General features: G+C 41.8%; 1 protein-coding gene across 1 annotated transcript; it reads left to right on the top strand.

Moving 5' to 3' along the window:
• Positions 1 to 2,719: 2,719 nt before the first annotated feature.
• LOC115195348 (tartrate-resistant acid phosphatase type 5) lies at positions 2,720 to 8,128 on the top strand. The gene is made up of 6 exons (XM_029755125.1): positions 2,720 to 2,981; positions 3,197 to 3,387; positions 4,419 to 4,546; positions 4,793 to 4,984; positions 7,219 to 7,366; positions 7,502 to 8,128. Exons 1-6 carry the CDS (start codon positions 2,882 to 2,884, stop codon positions 7,739 to 7,741), a joined length of 999 nt encoding a protein of 332 aa, XP_029610985.1. The 5' UTR covers positions 2,720 to 2,881; the 3' UTR covers positions 7,742 to 8,128.
• Positions 8,129 to 13,852: the final 5,724 nt, after the last annotated feature.

Genomic DNA, 13,852 nt, shown 5'->3' with positions numbered 1-13,852 from the left:
TTACAGACAGATTACTTCACTTATAATTCACTGTATCACAATTCAAGTGGGTCAGAAGTTTACATACACCAAGTTGACTGTGCCTTTTAACAGCTTGGAAAATTCCAGAAAATTGTCATGCGTTTAGCAGCTTCTGATAGGCTAATTAACATCATTCAATTGGAGGTGTACCTGCGGATGTATTTCAAGGCCTACCTTCGAACTCAGTGCCTCTTTGCTTGACATCATGGGAAAATCAAAACAAATCAGCCAAGACCTCTGACAAAATTGTAGACCTTCACAAGTCTGGTTCATCCTTGGGAGGAATTTCCAAAGACCTAAAGGTACTACGTTAATCTGTACAAACAATAGTACGCAAGTATAAACACCATGGGACCACGCAGCCGTGATACCACTCAGGAAGGAGACGCGTTCTGTCTCCTAGAGATGAACATACTTTGGTGCGGAAAGTGCAAATCAATCCCAGAACAACAGCAAAGGACTTTGTGAAGATGCTGGAGGAAACAGGTACAAAAGTATTTATATCCACAGTAAATCGAGTCCTATATCGACATAACCTGAAAGGACGCTCAGCAAGGAAGAAGCCACTGCTCCAAAACCGCCATAAAAAAGCCAGACTACGGTTTGCAACTGCACATGGGGACAAAGATCGTACTTTTTGGAGAAATGTCCTCTGGTCTGATGAAATAAAAATAGAACTGTTTGGCCATAATGACCATCGTTATGTTTGGAGGAAAAAGGGGGAGGCTTGCAAGCCGAAGAACAACATCCTAACTGTGAAGCACGGGGGTGGCAGCATCATGTTGTGGGGGTGCTTTGCTGCAGGAGGGACTGGTGCAATTCACAAAATAGATGGCATCGTGAGGTAGGAAAATTATGTGGAAATATTGAAGCAACATCTCAAGACATCAGTCAGGAAGTTAAAGCTTGGTCGCAAATGGGTCTTCCAAATGGACAATGACTCCAAGCATACTTCCAAAGTTGTGGCAAAATGGCTTAAGGACAACAACGTCAAGGTATTGGAGTGGCCGTCACAAAGCCCTGACCTCAATCCTATAGAAAATTTGTGGGCAGAACTGAAAAAGTGTGTGCGAGCAAGGAGGCCTACAAAACTGACTCAGTTACACCAGGTCTGTCAGGAGAAATGGGCCAAAATTCACCCAACTTATTGTGGGAAGCTTGTGGAAGGCTACCCAAAACGTTTGACCCAAGTTAAACAATTTAAAGGCAATGCTACCAAATACTAATTGACTGTATGTAAACTTCTTACCCACTGGGAATGTGATGAAAGAAATAAAAGCTGAAATAAATCATTCTCTCTACTATTATTCAGACATTTCATATTCTTAAAATAAAGTGGTGATCCTAACTGACCTAAGACAGGACATTTTTACTAGGATTAAATATCAGGAATTGTGAAAAACTGAGTTTAAATGTATTTGGCTAAGGTGTATGTAAACTTCCGACTTCAACTGTAGGTAGGTAGATAGCACTATGGTAAGTATAGGTAGTTGTAATTGAACCCTGAGCTTGGGTCACATGATGGGAGGACAGAAACACACCTCCCTGAAGAATGATTGGATATTGAGCTTGACGCCCCCTGAGTAATGATTAGATATTGAGCATGACACCTCACTGAATAATGATTCGATTTTGAGGATGACGCCTCCCTGAATGATGATTAGATATTGAGCATGACACCTCCCTGAAGGGTAAAGGTTAAAAATGCACCTCTTCTAACAATACCTGTGTTCTGTCCTCTGTGACATGTCACCGCTCTGAATGAACTCCATAGACTTTGTCTGTTATCCTTCATAGATTTAGCTTGATGAGAGCTGTGACTTCACAGTATATATTTGCTTTATGAGGACACTTGAGTAGCTCATAGATTTGTTTCATACAGGGACATAATGTAATGTAGCTAAGGACTTTGCAGCAAGGACTTTTCTAATTCCAAATTTGAACCTTGGTGCAGAGTCATAAAGAAAAAGTAACCTGAGCCGTAAAAATGTTTGTTTTTTGTTGCCTTGAACACGCCCTTTCTTGGTCTTACTGGGTGAAAGGTCATTGATATCCACTACAGACTTTTGGGGCGTAGAACTAAAGTACACACATGATGTGGCCTGACCATTCTTTCCATCAAAATCATTAGATCAAGAGACATACTGAGTGAACCTTTATAGTCAGGCTATAGATTAAGTCAGGTGTTAAAGTTCAGGTGAAAAAAAAAATCTGTTTTTAATTTATTTATGTACAAAATTTATTGTTTTCATGTAATTGTATTCATTCCAGGGCTTTCCTTTATTTGTACTATTTTCTACATTGTAGAATAATAGTGAAGACATCAAAACTATGAAATAACACATATGGAATCATATAGTAACCAAAACAGTGTTAAACAAATTAAAATATATTTTCTATTTGTTATTCTTCAAAGTAGCCACCCTTTGCCTTGATGACAGCTTTGCACACTCTTAGCATTCTCTCAACCAGCTTCACCTGGAATGCTTTTCCAACCTATGCTGAGCACTTGTTTGTAGCTCATTTATTTACACTCCAAATATACTATTGCATTCTTATACACCCCCATTGTATGCTACTTTGATCACTTAAATTGATTGTCTATACTGGTCGGCATTGGTTTCTAGTTTTAAAGGTAACTCAAAGTTCCTGTTTGCAGAGTAGATCGACATTGCTTAGCCAATCAGCTGTTGTTCTGAGTCTTTTCTTCTCAGATGGCTCAATGCAGGAAGTTATTCTGAAACCACAATACTGCTTCCTCTTTATAAACAGTTCTAAAGAGAACCATAAAGAAAGTTGTTTCTGTTACAGCGTGTGACACTTTGACTGACTGCTCAGCCGAATCATAGTCTTTGTTGGTATGTCTACACGTCTCCATACTGGTGGAATGGATTGTCTTCAGCTGCTGCCTCTGCTGTGCCTACTTTCATTCTGGCCACACTGCCAGCCACTGGAACAAGGTATACTTTTCTATCTTACCAGATCTCAAAATCAACTTCATTACTTTATTACTGTGTGGTTGTTTCCTGATATCCATTTAAATTCAGACCGTAATGTAATTATACCAAAGATTGTCTTTCGTTCAAGCACATGAGATGGTATGAAATAGAAAAGAAAATAAGAATTGAGATTTTGGTTCTGCTGTGTATATATATATGTGTCACCTGTCCTTTAGCATCGCTGCGGTTTGCTGGGCTGGGAGACTGGGGAGGCATTCCGTTATTCCCCTACTACACCCCTCACGAGCAGGCCATCGCTAAAGAGCTCTCCTGGACGGCCCAGACTCTGGGATTGGACTTTATCCTCAGTCTGGGAGATCATTTCTACTACCATGGAGTGAAGGACGTGAATGACCACCGCTTCAAGGTCACTTCACATTACAGTTTGCAATACAGTCGCTCTGCAACACTGTTCACACTGCAACACATAGGCTGTGTTTACACAGGCAGCCCAGATCTGATTTGTTTGCTCAAAATACCAATTATTGGCAAAAAAAAATCAGAAATGTACTACCTGTGTAAACGCAGCCATAGGCGTGGGTTGAAACGCCACACGACAGCAAACATTATTGTGATGACAAACTCATCAACTGTTGTGACAACAGCTAGTAAACATATCTTACCATAGGCAGTTAGATTGTAACTTAACATCTCAACATATCTAACCTATCCGTCGTGTGTGGCATTGTGAAGAAAACACATACAACAGTCATACTGAAGGACTTTGAAAATGGCAAGAAAGCAAACTAAATATCTAATGCTCCAGACTGTGAAATATGCGGTGAGATAAGAAGTGTTGCATCACAGTTGTTCCCTGTTTCTAGGCAGCTAGCCAACTTTGTGAGAGAGAGAATGTGTTTTTAAAAAAAACCCCTAGGCAAGTCAGTTAAGAACAAATTCTTATTTACAATGGCGGTCTACCCAGGCTAAACCCTAACCCAGAAGACTCTGGGCCAATTGTGCGTCGCGCTATGGGACTCCCAATAACGGCCGGTTGTGATACAGCCTGCAATCGAACCCAGGGTCTGTAGTGACGCCTCTTGTTAGTTGAAGGACAAAGTGATGTAACACAAACTGACAGATGGAGCTGTGTTCAGATCACCCATGTTCTTGTATAGTGAAGAGGACACTTTCTTTTCTTACTCCTAGAGCATGGGATTCTCATTTTCTTTCTGAAATAAAGTGAAGCATTATGCCCTCTTGTGGTAGAATATTGTGGATCAACTGTTTCTTCAGAGCATTCAGAATGTATCAGTGTTGCAGCACACAGAATGTTATGCATTATAACATGACCATTGATATGTTATATATCAGTTATATATAATATCGCTCTAGTTTTTCATCCTTCAGTCATTTTCCTGGGTTGGTAATTATCTTTTTCTTTTCTTTCTCCTGCAGTGTACCTTTGAGGGTGTCTTCTCTCAAGCCTCACTGGTTGACATCCCTTGGTACTTGGTGGCGGGGAATCATGACCACCTTAGCAACGTTTCCGCTCAGATCGCTTACTCCAGCAGATCGAAGAGATGGTGAGCATCTTAGTAAAGATCTTTTATCTATGCGTTTTAATTGTTCACGCCACGCATCCTGAATACAACATTCATACGCCAATTAGGCAGATGCTTTCATTCAAATAGTGTATATACATTTAGAGTATGTGATCTCTGTTGGAATTCAACCCACAACCTTCTTGTTGTTGCTAGCGACACGCTCTTACCAACTGAGCCACACAAAACAGGACCTTCTGGTGTTGTTCTCTCCTCTCGTTACCTCAGGAGGTTCCCGGAGTTATACTATGAGCTCCAGTTCAAGATTCCCCAGAGTAACGTGTCGATGACCGTCCTGATGCTTGACACCATAGTGCTATGTGGGAACACCTATGAGGGGACCCAGCCCAAAGGAGAGGAAGACCTGGAGGCTTCTGCCAAGCAGTTAGACTGGATCAACTCCAGACTGGCAAACAGCAAGTACGTCCATATGGTCCGAGTTTCCTGGAACCAGATTAAGCATAGATAGTCTAGGACTATGCTTAATCTGGGTTTGAGAAACTGGCCCTGAAAGACAACAGGTCAAACACAGCCTCTCATTAAGTATACACTGTTCAAGCACATCGGTCAAACATCAGACAACTTGTTCTGTGAGTAAATAATGGCTTGGATGGATTAAATGTTTTTCAAGGTTGAGGAAAATAAAATTATTTGATCTAATAAGTTGTCGTTTGAGCCTTGAAAAAAGAATGCGAAGATTTCAGACCATGAAGAGATCCCTGACTAACCACAACCCTCTTTTAGAGATCCCTGACTGACCACACCCCTCTTTTAGAGATCCCTGACTGACCACACCCCTCTTTTAGAGATCCCTGAGTGGCCACACCCCTCTTTTAGAGATCCCTGACTGGCCACACCCCTCTTTTGGAGATCCCTGACTGGCCACACCCCTCTTTTGGAGATCCCTGACTGGCCACACCCCTCTTTTAGAGATCCCTGACTGACCACACCCCTCTTTTAGAGATCCCTGACTGGCCACACCCCTCTTTTAGAGATCCCTGACTGACCACACCCCTCTTTTGGAGATCCCTGACTGACCACACCACTCTTTTAGAGATCCCTGACTGACCACACCCCTCTTTTAGAGATCCCTGACTGACCACACCCCTCTTTTGGAGATCCCTGACTGACCACACCACTCTTTTAGAGATCCCTGACTGACCACACCCCTCTTTTAGAGATCCCTGACTGACCACACCACTCTTTTAGAGATCCCTGACTGACCACACCCCTCTTTTAGAGATCCCTGACTGACTACACCCCTCTTAGAGATCCCTGACTGGCCACACCCCTCTTTTAGAGATCCCTGACTGACCACACCCCTCTTTTAGAGATCCCTGACTGACCACACCCCTCTTTTAGAGATCCCTGACTGACCACACCCCTCTTTTAGAGATCCCTGACTGACCACACCCCTCTTTTAGAGATCCCTGACTGACCACACCACTCTTTTGGAGATCCCTGACTGGCCACACCCCTCTTTTAGAGATCCCTGACTGACCACACCCCTCTTTTAGAGATCCCTGACTGACCACACCCCTCTTTTGGAGATCCCTGACTGACCACACCCCTCTTTTAGAGATCCCTGACTGGCCACACCCCTCTTTTAGAGATCCCTGACTGACCACACCCCTCTTTTAGAGATCCCTGACTGACCACACCCCTCTTTTAGAGATCCCTGACTGACCACACCCCTCTTTTGGAGATCCCTGACTGACCACACCCCTCTTAGAGATCCCTGACTGGCCACACCCCTCTTTTAGAGATCCCTGACTGACCACACCCCTTTTTTAGAGATCCCTGACTGACCACACCCCTCTTTTAGAGATCCCTGACTGACCACACCCCTCTTTTAGAGATCCCTGACTGACCACACCCCTCTTTTAGAGATCCCTGACTGACCACACCCCTCTTTTAGAGATCCCTGACTGACCACACCCCTCTTTTAGAAATCCCTGACTGACCACACCCCTCTTTTAGAAATCCCTGACTGACCACACCCCTCTTTTAGAAATCCCTGACTGACCACACCCCTCTTTAAGAGATCCCTGACTGACCACACCCCTCTTTAAGAGATCCCTGACTGACCACACCCCTCTTTTAGAAATCCCTGACTGGCCACACCCCTCTTTTAGAGATCCCTGACTGACCACACCCCTCTTTAAGAGATCCCTGACTGACCACACCCCTCTTTTAGAGATCCCTGACTGACCACACCCCTCTTTAAGAGATCCCTGACTGACCACACCCCTCTTTTAGAGATCCCTGACTGACCACACCCCTCTTTTAGAGATCCCTGACTGACCACACCCCTCTTTAAGAGATCCCTGACTGACCACACCCCTCTTTTAGAAATCCCTGACTGACCACACCCCTCTTTAAGAGATCCCTGACTGACCACACCCCTCTTTTAGACTCCTCCACTCTCATCACTATTTGAATCAAGAAATACCTTCACACTGCTACACACACATTCCTCAACTGTTACTGAATGTGGAATGAAAACTCCTGTAACAGAGTTGGTTTGATGAACCACACGAGCATGATGAGTAAACTTGCCTGAGACATGAAGACTTGTGCTAGCTTCCAGAAGATAATACCTCTGCTTTAGCTCAGGTGGCTAACACAGTCTTGTATCTGTCCTTCTCTCCCAGGTCAGAGTTCATTGTGGTGGCTGGTCACTATCCTGTGTGGTCCATTGGTCATCATGGCCCTACAAAGTGTCTTGTGCGTAGACTACGGCCTCTGCTGAAGAAGTATGACGTCACAGTCTACCTGAGTGGCCATGACCACAGCATACAGGTGGTTATTACACATGTTATGACCATACATATACATACAATAACAAAGTGACCGTTTGAATAGACAAATGTTACCTTTTTTACAGTCACTTATATGAACAACTGATGTTGACCTGACTCTCTGTACTCTCACCAGTTTATCAGAGAGGGCGATGGGAGTTCCTACGTGGTCAGCGGGAGCGGGAACTTTGAAGACATATCCACCAAAAACGCCAAGACCTTCCCGTCGTCATGGCAACGGTTCTCCAACGCTGTCAACCGTACGTACGGAGGATTCGCTTACTTTGTAGTCACAGAGCACAGTATGACTATCAGCTACATTCAGACTGATGGGAAATGTGTTTACCAAACAGCACTGGCAAAACGCAAGGTCTGACACACACAGGGGCATCGCCAGATAGTCAACAATGAACTGCTATAGGTCTAATATGCTGTCTGTTTTTAACCTCTTACACTCTGACATTGTTGACCAAACGAACGCATAATGTTGTATACTACCTTCATAAAGTACATTTCAGTTTCAGAACTGTAAGTCCTACAAAACACATGCTTAGTACTGTTAGAAAGGTAGTAACTGATAAAGGTGTCAGAAACTGTGACTACAACAGAGCCTGAGGTGCAGCAGGCCAAAACAACTGAAATTCATATTCCTATTAAAAAAAAATTCAGGGAGTGGGGGGGGTCCCCCAATTGTCCCCATGTTAGTGCATAAGAGACTTAAAATGTCTAAGTTTCAAATAAAATACGTCACCAATTACTGGTCTAAAAGGATAACAATTTTTTTTATTCAATATTTTACCTAATGGTGGCCCTTTACACATTTACGAATACCCATTTGAACACAGCCATTGTTTTTCAACTTGCCAAGCTGAAGTCTATTTATCCATTGATTTAGATGTATATATCCCTTGTCTGATAGCCAGTTTATCCCCTAGATGGAAGTAAGAGACCACATGACGCCACTTGGAAACCACTTGGTTTGGGTAGTGAGTCACTGTACCAAAATGGTTTACAGTTTCTCGATTGTTTACACACATTTTCTGAAAGCATGCCTCATATTCTCAGAACTCTACAGACAAATCAAAAAACACACACACAATGGGCAAAACCCCTCAATTCTCCAGCAAAATGAAACTTTATATTCAAAACAATGTTATTTCTTATCAAAATGGTATTTTGTTTTCAAATGACACACACAAACCATCATATGAATAGACATTTATAAGAACCAGTTGAACACTGATGTGCTCAATGTAAAACTCTATGATAAATGGAAAACATTTCTTCTCCATTCATCATAATGACTTGGGCCTTTTTTTGGTTCAGTGTTGCCATTACTACAGACAGTACATAAGTGTGTTGTAAAATATTTGAGAATATTGTTTTTATACTCAGAACACACAAATACACGGTAACAAATATATTTTATTTTTCCCACAAAAACAATGTACACAGTGTACATCCCATTCCCAACCAACACAAAGTTGCACATACAGTGGTCTACATACAAAACAGAATAATTTAATGTATACAGTTACAGTAAAAAAAAAGAAAAATATGCTGCATCCTCTGTTCTGTTGCGGTCTGGCCACAGCACCTCATCCACATCACAAGCAATGTTTTCCCTGGCCAAGCAGCGGGGGAAATATCGCCTAGCATGGCGATTCCAGCCATGAAAAGCATCAGCTGCTATATCTCCACATGCGTCTTCCATAGCTTGGAGAAGAGGTATACGCGTTTGTGGATTTCGGTCATACACTTTCCATCTCCAGGCAGAAAAAAAAATTCCTCAATAGGATTGAGAAATGGAGAATATGGAGGGAGATAAACAACTAAAAAGCGTGGGTGGGCAGTGAACCAGTTACGAACCAGAGCAGCCCTGTGGAAACTTACGTTGTCCCAAATGACAACGTACCTGAGCTGCTCTGGGCCATCTACCTGATCTGGTGGAATGAGTGTGTTGTGTAGGGTGTCCAGGAATGTGATCAGATGGGCGGTGTTGTAGGGGCCAAGGGTAGCATGGCGATGGATGATGCCGTGGTGGGTAATCACTGCACACATTGTGATGTTCCCTCCGTGCTGGCCAGGGACTTGAACAATGGCACGCTGGCCGATGATATTCCTTCCCGTCTCTGGTGTTTTTGTGAGGTTGAAGCCAACCTCATCAATGAAGATGAACTGGTGCTCCACTGCAGCCACCTCTAGCTCAAGGACTCTCTGAAACACACATGACAATATCAGAAATAGACATGGAGTGGCCACTATTGTGAAGCACAATCATTATGATTACAATACTGAAATATGTATAATTTATACAGTGTTGAGAGTATGCATCAATTGTGGGATTGTATAGGACTCACTTGCACATAGTTATATCGCAATTCTTTGACTCTTTCTGAATTGCGTTCAAATGGCACCCTGTAGACCTGCATCATCCTGAGATTATTTCTGCGCAAGACACGGTCCAGTGTTGATAAGCTTACCCTATCAATATTTTGAAATATCTCATTGTTTTCTATTATTTTTCTTTGTATTTGCCGTAATGTTATGGCGTTATTTTCTAGGACCATGTTCATGATTTCAGTTTCCTGTTCAGGAGACAGAACACGTTCCCGACCACCTTGTGTTGGTAATCTTTCAGCTCTGCCAAACAAATAGTAAAATACTGTAAATACAAAGTAGGAATACATTTCCCAAATACTTGAAACATACTTTATTTTTACAGTCCTACAGAACAGTCCACAGGCAATACTGTACTACTGTACTCGTTGAGTACTGTATTGATATGCAGTACTGCAATTTTCTAGTGCGAGTAGATTTCTTACCTATTCTCATTTCGGAATGTCCGGATGATCAAATCAAATTTATTTATATAGCCCTTCGTACATCAGCTGATATCTCAAAGTGCTGTACAGAAACCCAGCCTAAAACCCCAAACAGCAAGCAATGCAGGTGAAAGAAGCACGGTGGCTAGGAAAAACTCCCTAGGAAAAACTCCCTAGAAAGGCAAAAACCTAGGAAGAAACCTAGAGGAACCAGGCTATGAGGGGTGGCCAGTCCTCTTCTGGCTGTGCAGGGTGGATATTATAACAGAACATGGTCAAGATGTTAAAATGTTCATAAATGACCAGCATGGTCAAATAATAATAATCATAGTAATTGTCGAGGGTGCAACAAGCACGTCCGGTGAACAGGTCAGGGTTCCATAGCCGCAGGCAGAACAGTTGAAACTGGAGCAGCAGCACGTCCAGGTGGACTGGGGACAGCAAGGAGTCATCATGCCAGGTAGTCCTGAGGCATGGTCCTCGGGCTGATGGATGCTATGATGGATGCTACAGTGTACCTGCTCAAATTTGGCTGTACTCTTTGCCCAGCCTCCCTCATTGTTAGACCATGGTTGACCACATGATCAACCAAAGTGGCTCGGATCTCATCAGAGATTACGGTCCTTGGCCTTCCTCGTCCTCGTCCTTGTCCTTGTCCTCCCCGTCCTCCTCCTCTTACTCTCACTCCTCTGGCTCTGCCTCTGTTTCCAATGTTGGCATCCATTGCTCCAAAACAGAAGAGCTCACCTGTTGCCCTTTTATGCTAAAGCTCTGATTGCTAATTGTAAAACTGTGTGACGGGTGTTTGCCCATGTGATGAGTCAGTGTGCATATTTGAATGGCAATGTGTTCATTGTGAAAACAAAAGATTTTCTGCATGAAAATTGTGCCAAATGCAAAGAATTGTGTGTAGTGTTTTGAAAAAAGTGTGTTTTAGAACTGCAATTTGAGTGTAAAGCAGGAATTGTGCTTGTAGTTTAGCAGAATTGGTTCAGGGGGGTGGTGCATGAGTTACATGTTGTGGTCATTGTGTCTCAAGTACCAGTATTTGTGTGTAAACAATTGAGAAAAACTGTAATGCATTTTCAAGCCTGACATCTTAAAATGAACCTAGCAATCAGGCCTTTCATGTTATATAGTTTATTTATTGAAGTAAAACACAGACAGATGAGGAAACTTCAAATGTAAACGAGTGAGCTATCTAAATGGAGCATACAAAGTCATTTGGAAGTAAATGCAGTGTTTTACAATGACCATCAGGATGTACCCTTTCCAAGCATACTACATGTTTGCAATTTTGGTGACTTGACCTACATTGCATACTCTATGAATTTGACCATAGTGTATGATTTATGGCTTTTACTTTTAAGTATTTGCCTAACTGTTTGTTATAAATATATATTAAATCTCCAGACAATACTATTTACTGATCACTCAAACCTCTAAACCAGGGTTCCCCAACTGGTGGCACGCGGGCCGAATTTGGCCTGTGGGTGTTTTTCTGAGCAAAAGAACAAATAAAAAAATTCTTTTATTTTGTGGACATAATAGACTGTAAAAACACCAGGAAATCAGCTCCTAGTGATTTTAATTTAAGAAATCTGTTCCCAACTATTCCCACGCATAATAGAGAGAAACGTGATCTTATACCAATGTAAGCAAGGTTTGAAATGACTATCTGTTTGGGCTTGTTGTGGTCAATTTACAGTCTTCAAATTATTTGTAATTATGTTCCGACCATCCACTCAAGAAAAGAAATCAGCCCGCGGCTGAATCTAGTTGTTGATCCCTGCTCTACAACATAAATATATATTAAAATGACCTAATGAACAAATAGTACTTCCAGAATGACTACACATAATACATTAGGGATCTTCATAAAAAATTATATATCCTACTAATCATCATTTCCCATATAATTTCGTTTTCAGCCGTCTCCCAAAATCAAGATATATTTTCCCAAAGATAATATCAAGTTAAAAAACGATATAAAACACAATAAAATACGTTGGTAGTGGTAGTGTTATTGGTAGTGGTAGTGTTATTGGTAGTGGTATTGGTAGTGTTATTGGTAGTGGTATTGGTAGTGTTATTGGTAGTGGTATTGGTAGTGGTATTGGTAGTGTTATTGGTAGTGTTAGTGGTATTGGTAGTGGTAGTGTTATTGGTAGTGGTATTGGTAGTGGTATTGGTAGTGTTATTGGTAGTGTTAGTGGTATTGGTAGTGTTGTTGGTAGTGCTATTGGTAGTGGTAGTGCTATTGGTAGTGGTAGTGTTATTGGTAGTGTTATTGGTAGTGGTATTGGTAGTGGTATTGGTAGTGGTATTGGTAGTGTTATTGGTAGTGGTATTGGTAGTGGTATTGGTAGTGTTATTGGTAGTGGTAGTGGTAGTGGTATTGGTAGTGTTGTTGGTAGTGTTATTGGTAGTGGTAGTGGTATTGGTAGTGGTAGTGTTATTGGTAGTGGTAGTGTTATTGGTAGTGTTATTGGTAGTGTTATTGGTAGTGGTATTGGTAGTGTTATTGGTAGTGGTATTGGTAGTGGTATTGTTATTGGTAGTGTTATTGGTAGTGGTAGTGGTATTGGTAGTGGTATTGGTAGTGTTAGTGGTATTGGTAGTGGTATTGGTAGTGGTATTGGTAGTGTTATTGGTAGTGTTAGTGGTATTGGTAGTGTTGTTGGTAGTGCTATTGGTAGTGGTAGTGCTATTGGTAGTGGTAGTGTTATTGGTAGTGTTATTGGTAGTGGTATTGGTAGTGGTATTGGTAGTGTTATTGGTAGTGGTATTGGTAGTGGTAGTGGTATTGGTAGTGTTATTGGTAGTGGTAGTGGTAGTGGTATTGGTAGTGTTGTTGGTAGTGTTATTGGTAGTGGTATTGGTAGTGGTAGTGTTATTGGTAGTGTTATTGGTAGTGGTATTGGTAGTGTTATTGGTAGTGTTATTGGTAGTGGTAGTGTTATTGGTAGTGTTATTGGTAGTGGTATTGGTAGTGTTATTGGTAGTGGTAGTGTTATTGGTAGTGGTATTGGTAGTGGTATTGTTATTGGTAGTGGTATTGGTAGTGGTATTGGTAGTGTTATTGGTAGTGTTATTGGTAGTGGTATTGGTAGTGGTAGTGTTATTGGTAGTGGTATTGGTAGTGGTATTGGTAGTGTTATTGGTAGTGGTATTGGTAGTGGTATTGGTAGTGTTATTGGTAGTGGTATTGGTAGTGGTATTGGTAGTGTTATTGGTAGTGGTAGTGTTATTGGTAGTGTTATTGGTAGTGGTAGTGGTATTGGTAGTGGTATTGGTAGTGGTATTGGTAGTGTTAGTGGTAGTGGTATTGGTAGTGGTATTGGTGGGGTTATTGGTAGTGTTATTGGTAGTGGTAGTGTTATTGGTAGTGTTATTGGTAGTGGTATTGGTAGTGGTAGTGGTAGTGTTATTGGTAGTGGTAGTGGTATTGGTAGTGGTATTGGTAGTGTTATTGGTAGTGGTAGTGGTAGTGGTATTGGTAGTGGTAGTGGTAGTGTTATTGGTAGTGTTATTGGTAGTGGTAGTGTTATTGGTAGTGGTATTGGTATTGGTAGTGTTATTGGTATTGGTATTGGTAGTGTTATTGGTAGTGGTAGTGTTATTGGTAGTGGTATTGGTATTGGTAGTGTTATTGGTATTGG

The sequence above is a fragment of the Salmo trutta genome, chromosome 6, assembly GCF_901001165.1.
Source record: "Salmo trutta chromosome 6, fSalTru1.1, whole genome shotgun sequence".
Lineage (NCBI taxonomy): Eukaryota > Metazoa > Chordata > Actinopteri > Salmoniformes > Salmonidae > Salmo > Salmo trutta.
The sequence above is the reverse complement of the archived record's forward strand: the minus strand, read 5'-3'. Positions and strand labels throughout refer to the sequence as shown.

What these genes read in the sequence shown, in the direction of transcription:
- LOC115195348 (XM_029755125.1), top strand. Translation starts at nt 2,882, where the DNA reads ATGTCTACACGTCTCCATACTGGTGGAATGGATTGTCTTCAGCTGCTG. An exon ending in TCCAGCAGATCGAAGAGATG is followed by an intron (nt 4,547 to 4,792) that starts GTGAGCATCTTA and finishes TCGTTACCTCAG; the next exon opens with GAGGTTCCCGGAGTTATACT. An exon ending in TCCAGACTGGCAAACAGCAA is followed by an intron (nt 4,985 to 7,218) that starts GTACGTCCATAT and finishes CTTCTCTCCCAG; the next exon opens with GTCAGAGTTCATTGTGGTGG.